At 37.1% G+C, this 25,085-nt stretch overlaps 1 protein-coding gene across 1 annotated transcript; it reads left to right on the forward strand.

The window, feature by feature from the left end:
- Positions 1-14,412: 14,412 nt before the first annotated feature.
- On the forward strand, positions 14,413-18,069 carry LOC110866430 (chloroplast stem-loop binding protein of 41 kDa b, chloroplastic). Its single transcript, XM_022115581.2, has 10 exons — positions 14,413-14,731; positions 15,136-15,270; positions 15,364-15,450; positions 15,557-15,647; positions 16,223-16,277; positions 16,382-16,442; positions 16,710-16,931; positions 17,025-17,141; positions 17,223-17,312; positions 17,734-18,069. Exons 1-10 carry the CDS (start codon positions 14,618-14,620, stop codon positions 17,908-17,910), a joined length of 1,149 nt encoding a protein of 382 aa, XP_021971273.1. The 5' UTR covers positions 14,413-14,617; the 3' UTR covers positions 17,911-18,069.
- The last annotated feature ends 7,016 nt before the right edge of the window (positions 18,070-25,085 follow it).

Below are 25,085 nucleotides of genomic sequence, written 5' to 3' on the forward strand. Positions count from 1 at the left end.
GAGTCTTGCACGTGGAGCGAAGCGTCGTTGTGGATCGTTGAGAGCACTGTTCTGGTTATAGTCCGGTTTTAATAAAAACGTTTTCCCCATATTAAAACCAAGTTCTCTATAACCAATGGCTCTGATACCAATCTGTCACACCCCCAAAATCCACCCGCGGAGTATCACCGCTTGGGAGCGTGACTGACCAGGATCAAGCCACCAATCATACAGAACATTACATATAATAAAAGTAGTTGTCATTTAAACCAAACCAAATCCATATGAAAGGTGTTTCACATCATAAGAAAGTTATCTTTGTTTAGCGGAAGCGTATAAATAAAACCCATCGTAAACAAGTATCAAATATCAAAAGTGTTTAACAGGATAATCACGATCCAAGCCCACAACGACCTGCTCCTCCCTGTGCAAGCTCCATATACCTATCGACCTGCAAGGCATGTAACAGAGGATCAACAACTAGTTGAGCGAGTTCACAGAAAGTAAATGCGTAATAGTAAGTTCGTTTGTAACATGTGGCTCTACTGGGCCGATAGTACGTTCTATAGGTGGGGGCTTCCCATGTTGTATAACCACTAGACTACTCGTAACCATATATGTTCTTCACAATCCGAGAACAGTAGTAAGTATAAGTTCACGTAGGTCTTACGTGAGTATCCTTCACATCCGAGGATAGTAATTAAGTATAAGTATCCTTCACAACCGAGGATAGTAATATGTATAAGTATCCTTCACAACCGAGGATAGTAATATGTATAAGTATCCTTCACAACCGAGGATAGTAATATGTATAAGTATCCTTCACAACCGAGGATAGTAATATGTATAAGTATCCTTCACAACCGAGGATAGTAGTAAGTATATGCGTACGTAGATTGCACGTATGTGTCCTGCACAACCGAGGACGATGGTATGGTAGTCTAGTAATAGTGTAAGTACAGTCCTATTCAATCACAATCCTTCAATCCCAATTCCCGTGCCCTGGGAATCCCATGCCTTAGTAAGAGTGTGAACTCACCTTGGTTTGCTCGGTATGGTATGCTATGTGTTCACAAGTAATCAGTCAAGTCCTATTGCACGCACGTGTAGTAAATCAGTTCATGTTTGTAATGATACGCATGAAATCTATGTCATACATGTACTTATGCCATTATCACATATCACGTAAGCAGATAAACCAAGTCGTGCAATTCGTGTTTCATGTAAGTGCCATTTACAGTTTATTCTAATAATTTCATCCACCAGTATGCTTAACCGAGTTAATCAATTCCATTGGATCATCACATGTGACTGAGTTACATTTCAACAAAGTTGCACCCATAGGTTAACTCAATTACATGCATGACAGAGACAATATCCCCTCCAGTATTATTATTAGGTTACACATAAATAATAAACTGATAGTGTTAATCACATAACAACTAGGCAACAACAAGCATTTGCAAACTCGGTCCAGGTTATCAACACTCATAGGTCGGACAAGGTGTGTCCCTAAAACTCGGACAAAGAAGTGGGGGGTTAAAACTCGGACAAGGGAAAAGGGCTCCCCCTCCTTCACAAACTCGGATCACCTAGAGCCCAACAAAGTCGGACTAGAGGCTGCCCCCATGAAACTCGGACCAATTAGGTGGGGGGGGGGGGTTACAAAGGTCGGACATGAGGGAAGGGCCTTAAACTCGGACCATATGGAGGTATAAAAGTCGGACCTTAACCTTAGGGCCTTAAACTCGGACCATTGCCCTTTTTGTTCATTATGCTCGGACCCTTAATATGTTTGATACAACCTCGGACATCCTAAATGGAAAGAAACTCGGTCATCACAACACAAAACAAATCCTCGGACCTTTTGCTTAAAGGAAAGTCGGACATTCAAGTTGTAACAAAACTCAGACACATATATTCACAAAACTCTGAGCAACATTAATCATATGATCGCAGGGATTATAGCAGTTACGTTTTCAATGTTTCAACATTCTAAAAAAACCCTAACTTCATATGCGTTGACGGCAGAAACATAACAAATCATCAAACGCTAATCAACAACAACAATTGTCACAAGAATAATCTACCGAGTATGCAACTAATCATCATCATAATCACAATTATCAACATCGATTGAAAACACAGAACCCTCTTATTATAAACTAGGGTTTTCAAGAATTACAAGAATCATGCATTGTTAACAATCCATCAATCAGTAAACAATCATTAACAATTACCTTGTGTTGATCCTAGAGAAGGGGAGGAATCAAACTTATGATGTCTTGCCAATGATTTGGTGGTGATTGCCAGAGAATTGTGAACTACGTGCTTTGGTTTTTGTGAAAATGATTAGTGAAATTGAGATTAGGGTTAAGTATGATTTAGGTTTCACTAATAACTCTTTACCCCCTCCATTATTCTATTTTATAAGAGTGCACTATCTCAATCAATTTCACAGTTTCACCACCAAGTTTATACATTTGGCAAGTTTATCACAATTAACACATACAACCATGCACAATCAAACAATCAAAACATATATAATTCCATGGCAATCAATTGTGCAAATAAACGACTAGTCAATACATGAACGTGCAATAAATGCGAAATAGAATCTTGGAAATTCGAGTTGTCACAGAGTAAATGGATGAAATCATCATAAGTCAGGAAATTTAGTCGGGAGTTTGCGGTTTTCACACCTATTCCTGACCGAAGTGCTCAACTCTTATTGAAAATTCGAGTGCAGTGATAGCGAAGAATTGTAGAATAAGGCACATAAACTTGGTCTGATGGTTCCTAACTATAGTCTAGGTCTCTACGACAGCGACCCGGACTAGGTCGTGTCTTACCTAATTCCCTATAGTTATGGCTCTGATACCAATCTGTCACACCCCAACCGGTGGCGGAATCATCGGGGCATGGCACTGAGCGAAACAGATTGTCCAGAAGTTTCCCCAACAACTATTAATACAAATTCAGTTTAAAGTGATACGTCCCATACCGTATCCCGAATAAATAACAAGTTATTACAGATAACATCCAAACAATTAATCCTGTTCCGACAACTCAGATTCAAATATAAATACAGCAATTGTTTATCTGCTTCTAGGCCCCTATTCTGTTGACTTTCTGGCTGTATTGCCAGAGGACAAGATCTACAGACAACTATGCCCCAGACGCTTGTTCTTGGCAGACAACTATTTGTTGGGGGCTTCTAGAAACTTATTCTAGCTTCACTTCCCTAGCAAGCAAATATCCTAAACACCTGTCACATACGTTAAAATAGAGTCAATACATAAAATGTAAAGGTGAGCATACAAGTTTGATAATAGCATATAGAGTTCGAATAGTTACGCATAACCAGCACGTACACAGAGGGAAATGATGCATGTTAATTATCGACATGGACCTATCGATACCAACGACTGCGGGTTGACTGTCCGAGACAGTTCGCAATACATGATTACCACCGTAATCCATGCAAGTAATTGTCCTTAACAACCCCCGTGTGAACGGGTGCTGAGTCCAAACTATAGTACTACGTTGCTAAGGCAGGTAGACATCATTCCACGTGTAAACATAACAACAAGCATACATTTAGTCACGAAATACATGCAATCGGTTAGCGTTCAAATAGTTTGAATAGTGTGTTCGATTGTGATTTTGATAGGTAACGTATGTAACACCCAAAAGTGTTAAAGCAAAAAGGGTTCGAGTATACTCACAGTGATTGGTTATGGATTGAAGGGAGCGCTGAGAGTAAGGTTAGCCTGAATAGTTCGATGACGCAACAATGAGTAACGCGGAAATGCAAACAAGTGTAAATGGATCGAATAGCCTGGTCGATCGAACAGCAGGTTCGATCGAACGGGCTGTTCGTTCGGCTTGAAAATCCGTTTGAACAGTCCTGTTCGATCGGCCGGTAGGCTCGATCGGCTGGTCCATTCGAGTGGATTGTTTCTTCCTTACATCTGTTTGTGTATGATGGTTTGAACTTTTGAAGTTTTTGTTGTAGCATTTGAGAACACTGAAGTGTTCTTACCTTTCAGGTCGATCGATCGAACGGTCTGTTCGATCGGCTTAACCGATCGGTTAGGAACTTCAGCAGTAGTTCTCAGCAGGATGTCACTTCGATCGAACAGCCTGTTCGATCGGCTGGCATTCCATACTCCGAACGAGTTGCAAAATCGATTAGGTGTTGAAGCATAGTATCTCATGATCCGAAGAGTAATGTTTACCAATCGAGTGACGTATTCGATCGAACATCACTTCATCAATAGCATACTTCATGAAATTTTGAAAAGTGAACCATGTGCTAGCCGATCGGCTGGCCCGGCCGATCGGCTGGTATGTTCGATCGACTGGGCTGTTCGTTCGAACAGCCTAGTCGTTCGGCCAGCAGTTCTGACCTGGTCGGCCTTTCGTCTAACACTTGGCTGTTTTGTCATGATTTTAAGGTGTTTCGACAGCGAGTTAAACCATTATAACGTGGGTCCTTACTTGCTTCACCGGTTTGGACAGGAATCACCCAAGTCCGGCTGGTGAACTGTTCGGAACGGTAGTTTGATGTTTAACCCAAAATCGGTGAACCTTGTAGATAGTAACCGAATCTTGAACCTTTTAACCGTTAGAATGATTAGTTAGTTGGTTCGAGCTCCGTTTCTATCGGTTTTAAGGTTTTGAGTGTAAAATGTTGAAGAAAAGTTGGAAATCTTTCCATGAATATGTTAAGATTCTTACAAACCTTAGTTTGTTTATGTGGAAATCGGTCAGATCTGAGCTATTCATGGTTGAATGAGGCCAAAGCATGATGTTCTTCAAGAGCACCATGATGACATCACCCAAGAACACTTAGATCTTGGTGATTTCATGGTTAGAAATCAAGTTTTGAAAGATAGAAAGGTGTAGAATCATGTAATGATAAAAAACGTACAAGAATTAGAGTGAAAACTTACCGGAGTTGAGAGAAATCTGAGAAAAGGTGAAGAACAAGGCTGGTTCGGTCAGAGCTTTCCAAAAATAGTAAGGGTGATAATGACAGGGCTATTTATATGCTCCAAAAGAGGAAAGTGTCAGCCGATCCGCCAGGAGTTCTGATCAAATGGTCTGCTCGATCGGCTAGGAACATGGGTGGCCTGTTTGATCAGGATGCCTCCTGTTCGATCCGCGACCCCTCTTGAGTATTTCGTGACGGTTTTCGATGTTTCGATGATGATACGAATACGCTAGAGTTCCTAGTCAAATTACTTTCAGTCCCAACTACTATATCTAACATACAATCTTCTATAAGTCACGTTTCGATGTCAGTTTCGATTGAGTTTGATTGCCTTCGAGTTTCGATTCGAGTTTCGATTGATTCGATTGAATACCACACAAACATAAAGTAAACATGCACAAGTAACACATAAGGCACACACACATGTAAGTATTACCACACCAGTTTCGCATAGTTCGAGCCTCGAGTTCGATTGATTGATTCGATTAACTTTATCGCATTGTTACTTCCTACTATTCACAGTCGTAAATCGGTCGCATTGATTAAACATTCGATCATTTTATTTAGACAACACTTACTCCACATAATACAAATAAAACACAGAATCGACTAATTACAGTCGAAGAAGTCAAAGTTGACTTGGACTTTGACTTTGACTTTGACATTCGAAAACACGGGGTGTTACAGTACAAGTCTCTCATCTTGAACGTTTGTTATGACTTATCTTTGTTTGTTCGGAATCTTTGTTTGTTTGATCACATTGGTAGGTTGATTAAATGCTAAGTTGTTAATATATCCATTTCATATGGTGGGAGTTGGCTACAAAGTCCATTTTTCCTACAAAGTGTAAGAAGTCATAAAACACCATAATGTCAACCATAAAACACACTCAAAACCCACAAATAACATAGTGGAGATTACTAATACACCATATTTGTAGGTTTTGTGTTGTGTTTTGGATGATAAGGCTTTGATTATCGAATGACTAACATTAGTGTGTTTTATGTTGATTATCATGTTGTGTTTTATATTAATAGTTATATGTGGTGTGTTTGAAGTTTTTAAGGACTGTTAGGGTTTGGATATTGTGTTTTAGTGATCTTCACAATGTTATTTGTGGGTTTTTAGTGTGTTTTATGGCTGAAATTGTGGTGTTTTATGACTTTGTACACTTTGTAGTAAAAATGGACTTTGTAGCCAAACCTCACCCATATTTCATATATATATATATAGGGGAAGGATGTATAGAAAACCAACTTGTGGTTAGAAAACCCGGGAAACTCAAAGCTCCCGACTTTTTTTTTTTTGAAAAAAATTACACATGTTATATACATGTTTTTAAGGGTTTTGGGCAAAAAAAATCAAAAAAGCGACTAGTAGATATTTTTAAAAAAAATAAACAAGTTTTGGTGTAACATATGTTACATTCGTCTGACATATGTTACCCCAGAAATTTGTTTATTTTTTTTTAAATATCCACTCGGCGCTTTTTTGATTTTTTTTTTTTTTGCCCAAAACCCTTAAAAACATGTATATAACATGTGTAAATTTAAAAAAAAATTCGGGAGGTTAGAGTTTCCCAAGCTTTCTAAATTATAAGGGTTTTCTATAGATTATATATATATATATATATACACACACACACTCTTGTCATGTATGAATGGGCCTAGCCGTCGTATGTCTTCGTGTCTCACACGATCGTTGTGTACATTAATCATGTAATGTCCCGGGGCCTAGCCCCTAGTATGTCTTCGTGCCTCGCACGATTGTTTTGTTGTCATGATCCATATATATTTATCCCAACTTATATTCGTGTTAATAAAAGAATCCTTATATATATATATATATATATATATATAGGGTTAAGTTCATTTCAGAACTCTAAATAATTGCAGAACTTTCAGAACTCTTAATAAACAACCTTTTCATTTAGTTTTTTTTATTTTTAGAGCACTTTTTATCATTTTTCTATGTATTTTTATGATTACATACATGTTAAAACTAGTTTATCATTTTTTAGTATGTAATTTTATGATTAGACATATGTAAACTGGTTTTTTTTACATATATGTAATTAGTTGTTACACATATGTACAATTTGATTATTATACATATGCAAACAACTCTTAACATATATGTAATCATAAAAATACATATAATAAATGATAAAAGTACCCTAGATACAAAAATTTATATATAAAACAATTTTTTATTATGAGTTCTGAAAGTTCTGTAATTATTTAGAGTTCTGAAATGAACCTCAGCCTATATATATATATATATATATATATATATATATATATATATATATATATATATATATATATATATATATATATATATATATATATCTTTACAAGATATATTGTTAAAAATAATATTTTTAACATCTTTGTTGTGCATGTATACATGTTTAATGTTTTCTTGTATGTGTACTTCACCCTTGTGTACTTGTGCATTTATACGTATACACAATTTTTTTTTAATATTTTTTACATTAAAATCACTACTTTTAGTAGCAAAAAAAAATTTTAATATTTTTTGGCAACGAAATATAGCGATTTTTTTATAAAAAAATATTAAGAAAAAAAATTTGTGTGTTTTTTTTAGCTATTTTTAGGTATTTTTGGTTGTGTTCACATTGGTTCTCACGGTTCTCGCAATAAAGGGTGGTTCCTAACGGATCCTTCTCCTATATATATATATAGGGGAAGGCTATAGCGAAAACCCACTTGAGTTGTGTAAACTCAAGAAACCTTTGTAAAAACCTCATGTAACATTTTTATTTTTTTTCTAAAAAAAAATAGGAAATGTAATATACATATAATTGAACATTTTTATAAAAGAAAAACAGAAAACACCGAGTAGTTTTTTTTAAATGTTAAAAATTTCTTGTTACATAATATATATGTCCAAAAAAATGTAACATACAAATTTTAAACATTTAAAAAAAATTAGTAGTCATTTTTTTCATTTTTTTTCCATAAAAATGTTCAAGTACATTTATGTTACATTCCCTGTTTTTTTAGAAAAAAATAAAAATGCTACACTTGGGTTTTCTCAACTCACATTGGTTTTCGATTTATCTTTCACCTATATATATATATATATATGTCTTGTGAACTCTATGTATATCTTGTTTAGTTTCTTTAAAATAATCAATTTTTAAGGCGTGTCGGTAAATATATATATCATTTTCCTTGTCCAAACTTGTATATTTTACCAAGTCGGTCTATTATATATATTCTTCACTTCAATATATATATGTATGTCCGTTTGTCCGACAGTCTGATATATTTTCAAGGATATAAATAATATATACTTTTTATATATTGTTATCCTTATATGTGTAAGTGTGTATATAAGTATATATTTATATAATTTGCCATATTTCTTGTATTTTCTTTTAAGTGTATTTTGTGTTGGTATTTAATTAGTATGTATTCCTACATCTTCTAAATAAATACACATAACGCATAAATATATATACACACTTGTATGGTTGTCTCTCTCTCTCTCTCTTTCTATATATATATATATATATATATATATATATATACACATCCATTTTGGTTTATGAAAATTCTAGTAGATTTAACTTAGACTTTTCCGCTCAAAAGTTTGTATAATCATGATTAAGTGTACTAAACACATTTTTAGTCTTGTAAATCCTTTGTTAATCACACTTTAATCATGATTATATTTTTAGAAAATTTCGCCATAGTTTTCCCTATATTAGGAACTTTCCACGTTTTTAAAACGTCTTTAAAATCAATCTTCCAACACATCAATTCATCAAAACTCAACAAGAACATAATGTATCTAAAATCTCAACAATAAGTTTATGAACTTGTAAACAAGGTTTAGATCCTCTAAATCAACAACTTTGTCATGTTCATCTTCATTTGTAACAAGTTATGTTAAACTTTCTTTTATACCTTTTCAAGATCAAAACTTATAAACATGATTCTTACATATTAAACTTTCCAAAAATCATTTTAAGAGTACTTTCAAGTTCATAACACTTCTTGTTGATGGATCTTGCTAGATCTAAACATATATATTTTAGATCTATATTTTTAACACACTTTTAACTAGATCCTTTGTTTACAACAATATCAACACTAAGATCTACCACAAAATCAGCTCAACAAGTATATAAGTTAGATTATATAGTTTTATTTAGGGTCTTCATGTATTTTATCTTTAGATTCAAGATGATCCACTTGTACTTTTATAAACTACATGTAATAAGAATCTTAAAAATGTGTTAAAGAAGCTTAGTACTAGCACAAATGCTAGGGATGAATCTTTATGATGATGAAGAAGAAAGGATGAAGATGATATGCTCCAAAGTAAGCTCCTAGATGCTCCTTATCACTTGCATCTTCCTTAGATCTTCATAGCATCTCCTTGAAGGCTCTTGAATACTTGAAATAATCTTGAAGGTGAACTTGAAAAATGAAAAGTGATGGTGGAGGTGGTATGGCCGAAACAAGAGAGAAGGGAGAGAAGTGTTTGTCTTTGTTTGCTAACTGAAAGTGATAGTAGATAAGGTGATCATGTTAGTCTTTTATCCTTCAAACTCACTAGTCAATATAAGTTCTCTACACACCGTGCTTTTCTACCATACATGATAACCAGGTGAGGGCATGCGGGCCCTCACCATATCCGTCAACTGGGGGTATAGGTGATCGTGTTGCACATTGTTTAATCTAATTAACATGTGATGAATTTCAAGCGTTAGAAATTTAGGGGTTTAGGTGTAAGTAGGATAATTAGGGTGATAAGTAGTGTTTAGGGTGGTGAATTATGTTAACTAGTTCACTAGACTAGTTTAAGATGTGATTAGATATAGAAAATGTCACTAGTTTCGTTATCGGATCACTTATCGGCACTCTATATAATAATACATGGTAATTTATATATATGCATTCTTAGGATGTATATGATATCCTTTGTATTGTTGGTGATCATTAACATGTTTTAGGGATCTTATAACGCTTCATTGATTCTAGAATTGTTAACCGGTTTGCAGACATTGGTAACTTTTGTATATCGGATCTGACGATTTATTGTTTATGTACATTTTCCGGAAAGTTATATAGTTTCCAATGTCTTTCCTTAAAAATAGGGTTTGTGTATATAATCACTTCGGATATGACTTCCTGTCTTATTTGTCGTTTCAGGGAGTACCGGAACTCTCTAGGCATGAATAGTGTGTTCGCATTGTCTACCGACGTTTCCTGAAATAGTTTGTATCGTATCACGACACGACGAATACGATGATGTGATATGCAATGTAAATGTATATCCTGGGATTGCTAGACTTTATAAGACTCAATTATATCAAAATTAAGTCTAATGCACATAATTGAATATGTAAACAGTGATTAAGTTGTACGGAATTACCGGTCATTTTACCGTTTGTCACATAAAGAAGCTAAGACAACTAATAATTCCACGTAATCACCTATTATCACGCAACTTTATAGTCATAACTCATAACCACTATTATCCATGCAACTTTATAAACATTTGCTCTTGGAATTAAAATTTTGATATCTTTTCAAACACATAACTTATTTGAAAATATTATTACAATATATTGACGAGAAAAAATCTTAGCTACAGTGTCGCAATGTTACAATGGACCCAATGGACACTATTTTACATGCCTTGATATTGGCCGTTCTTTTTTTTTTATCTTTTTTTAACGACGAACACACAGTTCCCCTAAAATGCCCACTTTATGTGGCTTGAACTTGCATCATTTTAGTAGTGATGAAGCAGTGGATAATCTGGGGATTAGTCAACAGGTCGAGCTTCGAAAAGTAGGGTTAATCCCTTCTTTCCTCGATCGATGACCGAGTCATCCTCTAATCCGTCTCCTGCACAATGAAAACACATCGTGACTCATAACAAGGATGATGGGGTGGGGGTGGCTCCTTGTTACCACTCTCCGGTGTGAGGATAAGTATTTGCTTGGGAGCCAGATAAATATTTAAGCAGTATTTGTGAGAGAGCAGATTAGCGTTACCTCAAACCTGGTTCGGGATGGGTATTTATAGCCAAAGAGTGAAGGAGAAGAGCCCAAAGGGCCGCTAGGTGGGCCGAGGACCTGACTGACGTAGCCCTTTGTAGGTGTGTCAGGAGCGCAGGTCACGGAAGGGTTGGGCGCATCCGGAGGTGTTGCCACGTCCTGCTGGTGTTGTCAGTATGTGTACCAGCTTTTATGCATGTGGGCTGGGCAGCTTCGCATTGGGCGGTCAGCTGACCGCTGCTTGTCAGTGCCCTGGCAGACCACTTGCTGGTTTGGTCACTGAAGTCAAAGTGTCAGTTCCACTTGTCTTGACAATAGGATGTGGTTTGGACCGCATCGCTATGTGTGGTAACCGCAATGATTACCGCAAGCGTTGATTGTTGACGAAAACATCTATTTTCATACACAAGGTGAGTCTTCTCATCTTTCCTCGAGTGGGAAAGCAAACCGCGTTCGCGCGTGCCCGCATGAACGCAGTGAGTCCTTGTCGATAGAGGCAATGAACCGGGTGATGGTCACTCACACCCAAACTTATTAGTGCGAGGTTTGGGATCATATCCGATAAATACTTAGTGTCGCTAAGCCAAGAGGCCAACAACTTTTAATTTATCTTATCATAGCATAACACAAACAAATTATACAAAATATTTCAATACAATATTATTGAAAAAAAAATAAACTAAACATATCATTTGATATTTTAAAAAACCCCTAGGTCATGGTTTTTTGTTTGTTTATAATACATTGATATTTTGAAATTAATTCGATAGTTTATAAATATTAAAAAACATTTATCAAACATATGAGAAACTTTTCACTTTCCAGTGTATTGTCAATTTATTTTTATTAACCTTTAATTTTTAATTTCATGTCTTATATTATAAATAATATAGTTATATATTAATTATTACCAAACTAGTATTAAGCACCCCTGCGTTGCGACGGGGGCGAGCACTAATGCCACACTATTGCCAGCGGCCATCGACACTGAAGTTAGGGCGTGTTAATGCGAAGAAATTTAACCGAAACGTAAAACATAAAATAAAATAACTAAGTTGATATTAATTATTACCAAACTAGTATTAAGCACCCCCGCGTTATATATTAATTATTACCAAACTAGTATTAAGCACCCTCGCGTTACGATGAACACACGTCTATTTTTTCTCGTTTGACAGGTTCATCATAATCTATATATATTATATATCATTACCACTATACAAACCACAATGCATATATTACAACAACCATTGCATCAATATGTTGCAAATTATATTTATATAAGATTTTGGCTAAATTAATTAGATTATTATAAATAATAATAATTTAAAAATAAAACAACACAAGTTTGAATGGATCAAACTGATTGAACATGGTAAGATAATGAAACCATTATTTGATTAGGGCACAACCATTTAAGCACAATTTACAACCATACATGCATACAAAACAAATTGAATTTGGTAAGGTAATGAAACCATTATTTGATAAGGTACAACCACTTAAGCACAATTTACAACCAAACATGCATACAAATTATTTGATTAAGGTACAAACATTTAAGCATAATTTACAACCAAAGATGCATACTATTTGATTAAGGTACAAATATTTAAGCATAATTTACAACAAAAGTGCATACTATTTGATTAAGTTACAAACATTTATCAATAATGTACAACCAAAGATGCATACATATGTTACAATTTAATAGTATATAAATATGGTTTGTGAGAGACATTTCACTCTTCATAAGATGTTGTCAAATTTTTTTCTTAAGCTTTAATTTCATAACTTTTATTTTATATATTATAAATAATATACTTCTCTAATCTAATAGTTTAATTTTCACATATTATACTCAGGGGTGTTCATGATCCGATCCGATCCGATCGAGGGTCTGCTCATGCTAGGATTGAATTACAACCGATCCAATCCGAGCGGATCAAATTTGTAAAACCGATCGCAAAAGTGATGCTCATGCTCGGATTGAATTTGAATCGATCGGCTCGGTTTCGCTCGGTTTTTATCAAATCCTAAAAAAACCGAGCGGATCGTTTTCGCTCGATTGAATAATAAGGCTTCATTCAACAAAAACAAATTCTAACTTAAAGTGCGAATACAAAAGCAACACAAAATAAAGTGCGAATACACAAGAAACACAAAATAAAGTGCGAATACATAAGAAACACAAAATAAAGTGCGAATACAAAAGCAACACAGAATAAAGTGCGAATACAATTGTCATTTAGTTCAAAATCCATAACATAAACTTCTCCTTTAAGCTTGTTCATCTTCATCCACAAAATTCAACTTCAAATCAACATATAACCTATAAACACAAGCATTAAACAAAACCATTAAGTTATACACATTACAAAACAACTTTTAGGTTTTGTCAATTATAAAAATACCTTTCATTTATTATCAGACCCATCTGGAGATTGAAGACCGTCCGAACTCCGAAGAACTGTTGCAGAATGAACACAGGACTCAGGAGCGGGCGATATGTTGCAGACTTGCAGACGATGTGTCGGAGTCTCGGAGACTAGAGACAGCGGCCGAAGATATGTGTGTCGGAGATTAGAGAGTCGGACTGTCGGAGAGACGAAGAATGTGACTGTGGAGAATGCAGTGGAGACTGATTAGGGACGAGAATAGAGAGCGGCGATTGAATATACGACTGATTAGGTAATTCTCTTTTAGGAATAGATTTAGGGTTAGAATGTTAGATACTAGATATATATATTAAATATTAAGTTGAATGTTATTTGGGCTTTTAGTTTTTTTGGGCTATTTATTTTTTTGGGTTTTTAATATGTAAAATCTATAATATAAAAATATATATATTAATTATTAATAAAAATAATTCGAGCGAAACCGAGCGATCGACGAGCGAGCGGAGGTATGCTCATGCTCGGATTGAATTTGAATCGAACCGATCCGATCGGCTCATTTACAAACCGAGCGGGAATCGAACGAGCATTTTTCGAGCATTTTTCGAGCGATCGTCGAGCGATCTTCGATCGTCGAGCAGTTTGGACAGCCCTAATTATACTATAAATCATAATATACGCATTTAACCCAATAATTTTATTGGTCTCTTATAACTTTCGTTCGTTAATTTCTTTTAGGAAAACTAAAAACGTGTTTGTGTTTATTTATTTTTCTTGACGTTCCGGTTATAAAATCTTTTTGTTATAAATTTTATTTAAAACTTTATTTAAAATAGTGGTACGATTAAGAACCGAGTCGGTATCGACCGGTGAACATCAACATTATCGGTATCAGTATATCAAAACCGGTATCAATATTCATTTTTATGATTTTCAATCCATGTAAAACTCAACCATAACTACATAACTCAAAATGTTGGATGTTTGTTTTGTAGCAAATGAAAAGGCCAACCAGAAAACAAGAAAGATATGGTTGAGAGTGTGAGAGTGTAGTTCATGGACAGAACCCAAAGAAGAAAAGTGGGGTCACTTGTTATCCTTCTTCCCTTCAACTGAGACTCACAATCAAGATATGGTTTTCACACCATCATTAAACATACCCTTCATTCATCTTCATCTTCATCTTCATCCTCATCTTCAATGGCAGGTGGTGTTGCAGCAGTGCAGCACAATTTCAAACAATACCCTTCTGTCTCACTTCTTCCCTCTTCTCAATCCACCTTTTGTGGCACCAAATTCATCACCTCCATTCAGGTACTCTTTTACCCTTTTTTTTAATCTCTAAATTGACCTCAAATCCATTGTCAAGTTTTAAACTTTGAATTTGGGGTGCTCATGCATTGCTTAATCTTGAAAAGTTATGAACTTGGAATGATAATTGGTGGTTAAAAGATTGTGGGTATTGTTGAATCAAGATCAATCTTGAATTTTGACATTTGAAGTCAAAAGTCAAAATGGGGATTGTTTGATTATAAGTTATGATTGCTATTGATTACAAGATTGTTGGTGTTTAATTAGTTTCATAATCTAGATCAATCTTGAACTACAAAAGTAATAACTTTGAACTTTGAAGTTTTTGACTAAAATTAGAGTTTAAACTTTAAAGTACCAGGTTTGACTCAAAAAGTCAAAGTAACTGAATGTTATGTATGCTGCAGTATAAGAGGAAAGTATGTCAACCGAAAGGAGCTTTGAATGTGACAGCATCAAGCTCCAAGAAAATTCTTGTAATGGGAGGCACACGTTTCATCGGTATCTTTCTTTCCCGAAAACTTGTTGAAGAGGGCCATCAGGTTAAGTTTAACATGATTAATCTTGCAAGTTCCCATAACATCATATCATAAAAACCGTTCATAAATTTTGGACTATCGTTTTATCGTGTGCAGGTAACTTTGTTCACTAGAGGAAAAGCACCCGTCACACAACCTTTGCCCGGTGAAGCAGATGACGCTTACAATGCTTTTAAATCCAAGGTTTGTTAAGAATTATATAACAAAGTCAATAAGTCATCTTATAAGTATACATTTTTCATTTTAGTAGCTTGTTTCCCAAGTAACTATGATGTGTTTTATGTTATAGATACTGCACTTGAAAGGTGATAGGAAGGATTATGATTTTGTGAGGACCAGTGTTGCTGCTGGAGGCTTTGATGTGGTCTATGATATAAATGGTGTGTAAAAATTATATAAAGTTTTAAGCTTTTACATTTAATTTTTCATAGTCTTTATTGTTTTTATTTTTAGAGGGTATTGTGTTACGCCCCGCTTGCGGTATGCGCATAAAATGTATATATGTGTGGGCGCTCAGGGGCAAAAGTGAAAGTGTACTAATTTGACGTTACTTTACTAATTTCGTAAAAATAACGTTTAAAGAGGGGGATGGTTAATCATGCATCATGTGGTGACGTTGATAACCAAAAGACAAGGGGGTACATGTACTAATCGGCCTTTGTCTCAATTGCTGAGTGTTATGTGCCTTATGTCCAAGGCTTGATGCAAAACTACTATCGAGCCGGGGGACTCACCGGAAGCAGCCTCTCTATTTCTACGGGGTAGAGGTTGTCTATATCGTACCCTCCTCAGACCCTACCTTAGCTTTGCTATTGGTGGGATTTACTGAGTATGATGATGATGATTTTTAGAGGGTATGTATTATAGTAAATTAGTCATGTCTTTCATAGCACATGCTCGGTACTCAATACGCTACGTAATTATCATAATTTATGAAAACGATTTGTTTTACAAGGGCGTGAGGCAGAAGAGGTGGAGCCTATATTAGATGCATTGCCGAATCTAGAACAGTAAGTCATCAACATAAACTTTGTAAAATCACGTAAGAATCATTTGATGATAATGACAACTTACTTACTTTTGTTCATATTTTTACTATTTTACTAAATTACAGGTACATATATTGCTCTTCAGCCGGTGTTTACCTTAAATCTGACCTTTTACCGCATCGTGAGGTCAGTTTGTTAACATTTTTATGCATTAATATTAGAACGGGTCAAGCAAGTCAAACGGGTTAAAAGTCAACCAAAGTGTATTAACAACGCAGAAAGCCGTCCATATTTCAAACTTAGATTATAACTGTGACAATAATTATCTTTTAAACACATTAACTATTAATGGATTCAGAAAAGAAAATGATAAAAGGTGTTTGTGGATTAACCCGACCCACCCGTTTCGACATGGTACCAAATTTGATATTGCTATTTGTGTTTGCTATATAGATAGATGCAGTTGATCCAAAAAGCCGACACAAGGGGAAGCTTGAAACAGAAGCCTTATTAGAATCAAAGGGTGTTAACTACACTTCTATAAGGCCCGTTTATATTTATGGCCCGTTGAACTACAACCCTGTCGAAGAATGGTTTTTCCATAGGTTGAAAGCGGGCCGACCCATCCCAATTCCCAACTCGGGTTTACAAGTAACCCAACTTGGTCATGTAAAGGTTAGTAACTATAAGAATCGATCATGAAGTAATAAGCTTGTTTGGCTACAAAAGTCAAAACGGTCTTGACGGGTCAACATTGACCAAATGCAGGATTTGGCTACAGCGTTTATTAAGGTTTTGGGGAATGCGAAAGCAAGCAAGCAAGTTTACAACATATCAGGAGATCGATATGTTACCTTTGATGGATTAGCAAGGGCTTGTGCTAAGGTAAGATAACTTTATTCCTATAATAACAAAATGTAAAATTTATGATTTTATAACATGATATTCCCAATCTACCCCTTGTAGGCTGGTGGATTCCCTGAGCCTGAGCTCATTCATTATAATCCTAAGGAGTTTGATTTTGGGAAAAAGAAAGCCTTTCCATTCCGGGACCAGGTAAATCCGTAAACTTGAACTTATACTTTGACTGGAAAAAGTCAACCTTTTGTTTGACTTCTGTTATTGATCGTTTTTTAAACCCGTTCATTGGCAAGTCCTGATTATTTAAGAACTAAACACAAATCTAATTTAGGGATTATAAACGGGTCAAATCGTGTTTGACCAACGGGTCCCACAAGATTTATCAAAGGTGGCAATTTCGACCCATTAACCTATGTATGGGTTGTTTTATGTCACCACTCACCATCATCTCAAACTAGTTATAAGCGGGTCAAATAAAAACATAGCTAAAAACGGAAACAGGTCAAGCCCCAAAGCGCATTGAAATCATATTAATAATAAAATTTAAACGTTCGATAAAAATTGTTTTGGCCCGTACCAAATAAAATACATGTGTTTATGAAACTGTGTGTTGCAGCATTTCTTTGCATCTGTGGAGAAAGCGAAAGAGGAGCTTGGAATCGTACCTGAATACGGGTTGGTTGAAGGTTTGACCGACTCGTATAACCTGGATTTTGGTCGTGGAACGTTTAGAAAAGCAGCCGATTTCAGCACAGATGATATAATTCTTGGCAAGAGCCTTGTTTTAAGCTGATTTTATCCTCAGCGGTTCAAAAGATTATCGAGTAATGAATACTGTAATTGTGTAAAAAGATCAGTTTGTTTGTTGATTCATTTGACAGATTTCAACAGATAAAAGAACCATTCGTTTTCCATCAACTTTTTTGTCATATATATGTCAAAACTTACTAAACTGTTGTAACTTTAATAACTTATTCAAAGTCATGTAGTGTACCTGCATGTGGAGATATGATAGGAAGCTTATTTGGCTAAGAAGGTTAGGAAGTGATCTTGACCATCCATTTAGTTAATCAAGGGCTAAGATTAAATGATGGAAATTAAAGGGAAGAAAAGAGGTGTGTGAGTTTGTTTAGGGGTATTCTAGTCAATCCAAGCCAATAGTTTCTCTCTCCTCCAATTTTCCCCTATTTTTTAACGGTAATAACTCTTTCATACGACATTATTTTTTTTATAAAAATTGCACCAAAAAAACGAGCGATTTTTTATCTTTAAAACGAGTATACCATTGCTATATTTTAGAATTTTTTTTTTGAAAACCCAGTTGCGTAAAACGCAATAGAAAAAAAACCCTAAAAAATGACATTTTCTAAAACGCAATGCACCAAAAACACAAAGAAATGTCTTATTTGTAAAACGCAATGGCCAGAAAACACAAAGAAATGTGTTATTTATAAAACGCAATAGCCTAAAAACACAAAAGAAAATGTACTTTCTAAAACGCAATGGACTGAAAACACATAAAAATGTGTTTTACCTAAAACGCAATGCATAAAAAACACAAAGAAATGTCTTATTTCTAAAACGCAATGACCAGAAAACATTTAAGATGTCTGTTTTCTAAAACGCAATGGAGTGAAAACACATAAAAATGTGTTTTACCTAAAACTCAATGCACCAAAAACACAAATAAATGTCTTATTTATAAAACGCAATGGCCAGAAAACACTTAAAAATGTCTCCTTTCTAAAACGCAATGGCCTAAAAAAACAAAAGAAAGTGTTCTCTCTAAAACGCAATGAACTGAAAACACCTAAAAATGTGTTTTACCTAAAACGCAATGACTAAAAACAGTTAAAAATTGTGTTTTTCTAAAACGCAATGACCAGAAAACGCATAAAAATGTCTTAGTTTTAAAACGCAATGGCATAAAAACACCAAAGAAAGTGTTCTCTCTAAAACGCATTGAACCAGGACAATAGTTGTCTGTGAATTGTCTGAACCAGGAATGCAGTTCTAAAACGCAATGGCATAAAACTGTCTACGAATGCAGTTTTCCAGAGGCAAATTTACAGAAAATTAATTTTTCTCATGGGGCAGAGGCAAATTAATTTTCTGGAAAATTAAATTTTCCAGAAAAATATTTTTATTAAAGCAATTTAATCGAAAAAAAAATTTCCGAGCTGAGATAGTAAAGCAGCTCAACCCCAGCCAGGGGCTGCCGCCCCTGGGACCCTGCTACCAGGGGCGCTGCCCCTGGACCTCCGCGAAGATCGTAAAACGCAATGAGTAAATCAAAAACCCAGATCGTAAAAATGAAATTAAAGAATTTCTTACATGGATCGAAGCCGATTTCTTCATCGATTGACGAAATTTGAATGATAGAAACACTTATCAGCGATTGAATCGAACGGATCGAGTGATTATCTTCAAAATCACGGGAAAAAACGAGATTTTGAATGAAATTAAACTGGGTTTTCTTCAAAAAAATCTGAAGAACACGTTGATCGGGTGTTTGAATCATTGATTGATGACGAAAATCGCACTATAATGTAGTGATTATTGAGATTAAAAGTGAAGAAAAGGTTGAAGATGGTGGGTTTTGAAGTAACTGGGGAGGGAAGGATGAAGAAAGGATGAGATTGACTAAAATACCCTTTCTCTTTCTTTTAAAATTTGCCACATGTCATAATCCTATTGCTTCCTATCCTTAATAGCTAAAATAAACTTCCTATTTGATCCCCACCCTAAATATATAATCATAAATCATGTCAATTCGCATCTAACCAAATTTTTTTGGTAATGCAAGTGCAAAAGGCGGGTACTAAAATTTGATTTGACTATCATCAAAGACATTTTTTGGGATATACAGGTAGAATGGTTTTTGCATAACATGAGTATTAGTTGGACGAAAATACAATCTATTATAAATAATAAATAAAAGTTATTTGGGCCACGTGTCACTTAATTAGGGCATTCTCGGTTCTCTTTTCCCGCCCAACAGTACCACTGCCCTCCTCTATTTATATCATCCCTCATTTACTCATTTAGGGCTAATGCTTTCTTTTTCTCTCTGCTCTGCTCTATTCCGATCGATGTTTATCCTCTCTGATGTTTATCTTTCTTCTTCTTCTTCTCATATTCATCTCCTCAACAATGTACGACAGAGGTTACTTCTATTGGATACATCTGCTGTTGAAACCCTAAATCATGTTGTAACAACCCGCACTTTTGTGCGTTGTACTACTCGTTACGCCTAGCACCAGAGATTCGGATCATAATGTAACTATATCGGATACATCGCTAAATCGAAGTATAACCGAATAATTACGCATATTCTATCGCTATTACAAGCTATTTTTTTTGTAAATAATAACACTCACGATGGTGTTGAGTGAGGACTTAATCTACCCTCCTCGATAACCGTGAGGTGTCAAAATACAAACAATCAACGCTAACAAGGACTTTCGGGTGAGTACCATGACTCCAGCCATCGTGACGATGACGCCAATACGAGCAAGTAGTGCCCCGATAATCCTTGTGGCACATCACATCGAAGAACGCACTCGAAGGCACGCGTAACTCGATCATCGCACCGAATATTGGATATATAGATACGTATATACGACCCTTTTGTGATTAATTATAATAAATAAATAAATAATAATATAAATATATGAAAATGTGTAACCAAACTATCGCAACGCTTAACGATTGAAACGAAACGCCAAAACTTAAAGCGCCGGAGGCGTTTGATCGAATGGCACTTCGATCGGACAGCCGTCCTGTTCGATCGAACAGCCGTCCTGTCAGACAGTCGTCCTGTTCGATCGGACAGCCGGCCTGTCGGAGCGTCGTCCTGTCGGACAACCGTCCTGTTCGATCGGACAGCCGACCTATCCGACTCACTGCACCACCTCCTCTCCTCTCTTGCCTATAAATACCTCCACTTTCACATCAATAGCCTTGATGTGGAGCTCTCACTCGACTAGCACGCTTTAGGGCTCTTTCGTCTCAATTTCTCGTGATTCTTGTAAGTTTCTACCTCAAATCTTGTACTTCCTTGATCTATATGCATTCCCCCACCTTTCTATCTTTCAAATTCCAACTTTTAACCGTGAAATTAACGGATTTGAGGTGTTCTAGGATGATGTTATCAGGGAGTTCTTATGAACTTCAAGTGTTGGCCTCATTCCACCAAGAACAACTCAGATCTAAAGGATTTCCACAAGAATCAACAAGATTTTCACATCAGATCTACACCTAAACGCGATTAAAAGGATTGAAGGATGATTTTCCAACTTTCTTTCAACTCTTTTCCTCTCAAAGTATTCAAAAACGGTGGAATCGGAGCTTAAACCGACCTTCTACTCATTCTTAGTGTCGTGTTGGTCAAAAATCTGATTCCTAGCGATGAAACAACCAATTTCGGGTTAAACAAGGGAAAACCGCCAAGAACGGCGAGTTCTGATGGAACGGGGTGATTCCCGGCCGATAGAACAAGCCGGTTTTGGTGGAATTTCAGTTGTTTAACGCGTCCCAGCAAACGTCTCGACTAAAACCACCGAAAAACTTGCAAAATTGTCGAATACAGCTGGTCAGGCTAGCCTATCGGACAGGCCAGCCTATCGAACAGGCCAGCCTATCGGACAGGACAGGCCAGCCTATCGAACAGGCCAGCCTATCGGACAGGACAGGCCAGCCTATCGGACAGGACAGCCTATCGGACAGGGCAGGCCAGCCTATCGTACAGGACAGGCCAGCCTATCGGACAGGACAGCCTATCGGACAGGACAGGCCAGCCTATCGTACAGGACAGGCCAGCCTATCGAACAGGCCGGCCTATCGGACCGGACCAGCCAGCATATCAGACAGGCCAGCCTATCGGACAGGCCAGCCGATCGGACAGGCTAACCGATCGGACAGGCTAGCCAATCGGACAGCCCCTCCGCACGGGCCAACCTTTGATCTAATTACCATCCATTTTCGTGTATTCCGTTATCATTTGACGCGCTATCCAATACTCATGAAATTAGTCTGAAATCAGGGCATTCTCAGGCATTATCCCGTCAATCCAACCAAATACGCACTGTGAGTATACTTGACCCCTTTTTTTATCGAATTTTGGGTGTAACATACGTTCCTTATAAATCGAACCTATCAAACGAATGATTTAATTAGTAAACTTTTCACTTGCGAATAACTGTTTGCGTAGATATAAGTGATGCTAGTTGCATGTATGCTAGGACTTATACTCGTGACGTCCCACCACGACTAGTATAGTACTATTGCGCCCGACGGGGTCTAGTTATGCCATCGAAGAATCGAGCATCGAGGACTTAGCTGGTAGTATCAGTTCTGTGAGTATATATGTCGTGTATTACGTTTATGCATGTGGAAATTCACAGCACTTTTAATCTACTATACTATTACATATCAAACCTGTATACTCGCCAATACTTTTGTATTGACATTATTTTAACGTATGTTGCAGGTTTAGTCGAAGTCTACATCAATCAAGCTAGGAAGTCTAGAAACTCACCAAAAATCTAGGTTGTCGGATTAGAATCGTTCGAGAGGATAAGAAATCTGTGATGACTTATATGATTGTATTATTTGTTTGTATGGGATAACGAATGTAATAAATATTATCGCAATTTAGTTGTTATGGATTCTCTTGAGCAATCTGATTCGCCTAGTGCCGTGCCCTGATGATTCCGCCATCGGTTGGGGTGTGACAGATTGGTATCAGAGCCATAACTATAGGGAATTAGGCAAGACTCGACCTAGTCCGGGTCGACGTCTTAGAGAATGACCTAGTCTATAGTCTAAGCACCCACAGGCTGCCTCGTACGAACCCAGTGGGGTTTGTATTGCGCCTACCTAATGCTTTCGATCGGAATTGCAAAGACTACGACTTTGTGTGAACCCCGCATACTACAATTTCACACAAAGAAGCCTTTCCTAAGGCTGAAATACTACCTAGCCTTTCCTAAGGCTGACACAACACACATGTTTTCGAAAATACTCGCATCTCACAAATGAGTGATCCAGTCGAGACCAGGTGTGAAAACCAATAACTCTCGATAGGATTCTCACTCAGCGCATTTTTCTAGCGCGAGAATCTTTCGTTGAGTTAGGAGTGACATCCATACCTCGACGAAAGCCTCCATTTCGAAATTCTAGTGGAGCTCTCGGATTAATTCGATGAGCACAACCACAACTGGGAACGAAACCGTTAAGTCAGGGGTGAAACTCGTACCTTAATGAGCCGTTCCACTCCCTAAAATATTTCTAAAAAGCTCTCACCAGGGACTCGACCATCACAATGACTTGAGCCGCGCGATGACTAGGAGGACGAATGCCATGAGCTGCATCCCAGTGGAAGCATAAATCTTCAAAGTCAACGCGTGTACACAAACTTGTTGGGTATGATTGAGTTACCTTGGGCAGTCGACGCCTAAACACCCGAGGCACTCCGAGTACTTTACTAAGCCTACGATTCACTGGCCTTACATTTCGATGAACTTAGCCACATTTGTGTGTTTAACTACGATTTTTCGCTCCCTATTTTACAAAACGCACAACTCGCACAACCATCGCAATCCAAAACAAAGACCGAATGTTCGCAACAAAACTAATGTCTAATTGACTGATTCCTCTCGCATTCTCTCTCAATGCGTCCTCGCGCATTCTAAACTACAACTATTTATATCTAAGTACAACCAAACTATTGTGTGAGAATCTAGGAAGTTTCGTGGCTCCTATGTGACTCCTATGTGAAGTCTATTTATATTGCACATTACAAGTTTCGATCGCACTCAACCGTATCGTAAACTCAAAATCATTATGATCGAATCTCATTCCAAATCTCTCTCTGTCTAGATGCCTTCCAACAACTCTGCCTCGAGACGAACAGCTAGGAGAAGAGCCAAACGAAGCGCCAATAAGAGGATTGCCTCGCTTGTGATCAAGGAAGTGGTCAAGCTCATTCCTCAAATTGTCGCTCAAGTGCACTCTCTCAGTAACTCTCGAGCCGCGAAGGACTCTAAGACGGAAGCGCTGCAATCTACCTTTCTCTACAAACACTTCAAAGCCTGTGACCCGATGGAATTCACGGGTGAAGGAGGTGTTCCCCAACTACTCCAGTGGTTCGATTCTATCGAAGTCACCCTTCGTTAAAGTGGGTGTCCTAATAGCTTCCATACTACTTGCGCTACCGGAGTATTTTAATCACGAGCACTCGACTGGTGGACCGCCGAACGCAACAAGCGTGGGATCTCCGCAGCTTACGCCCTCTCTTGGGATGAGCTGAAGGAACTCATGAAGGAAGAGTACTGTCCCCCTCACGAAGTCCAGTAGCTAGAAAACAAATTTTGGGAAATCAAGCAAACCGAAGGTGACAATGCTGGCTATACCGCAAGGTTTAAGCAGCTTAGTACAATCTGCCCAAGTCAAGTTAACACTTCAGAGAAAGCCATTCCAAAGTACATCCGCGGCTTACCTGAGTGTGTGGGTGATTTTGTCGAAGCTGCAAGACCTGCTACCATCGAAGAAGCCTACCGTTTAGCCGCAGAGATCAACAGCAAACGAGTCTTGGACGGGTTCTTCTCCAAGAAGCCTGTCAAACAAGCGCATCAAGCAATCATCATCAACTCTTCCGACGGTTCCTCTGGCGAATCGGTCGATGATTCATCCGACAACTCCTCTGAAGGTTCTTCTAAGGATTGCTTCGACAATGTCTCCGTCAAATCATCAAGCGAATCCGACGACGACACTGCATCATCTCAGGATGCACAACCTAGCCGCAAACGAAAGACCGAGAGCCCAGACTCTGCAACAACTAGACTGTCACAACCAGAACCTCTCCGAGCAGTCCCAGTTTAATTGAAGCGTGCTTTCAATGGGCCCCATCCCCTGTGTTTCACGTGCACGTATCATCACCCGCCAGAAGCAAATTGTCACTATTGC

This window comes from Helianthus annuus, chromosome 1 (assembly GCF_002127325.2).
Source record: "Helianthus annuus cultivar XRQ/B chromosome 1, HanXRQr2.0-SUNRISE, whole genome shotgun sequence".
NCBI lineage: Eukaryota > Viridiplantae > Streptophyta > Magnoliopsida > Asterales > Asteraceae > Helianthus > Helianthus annuus.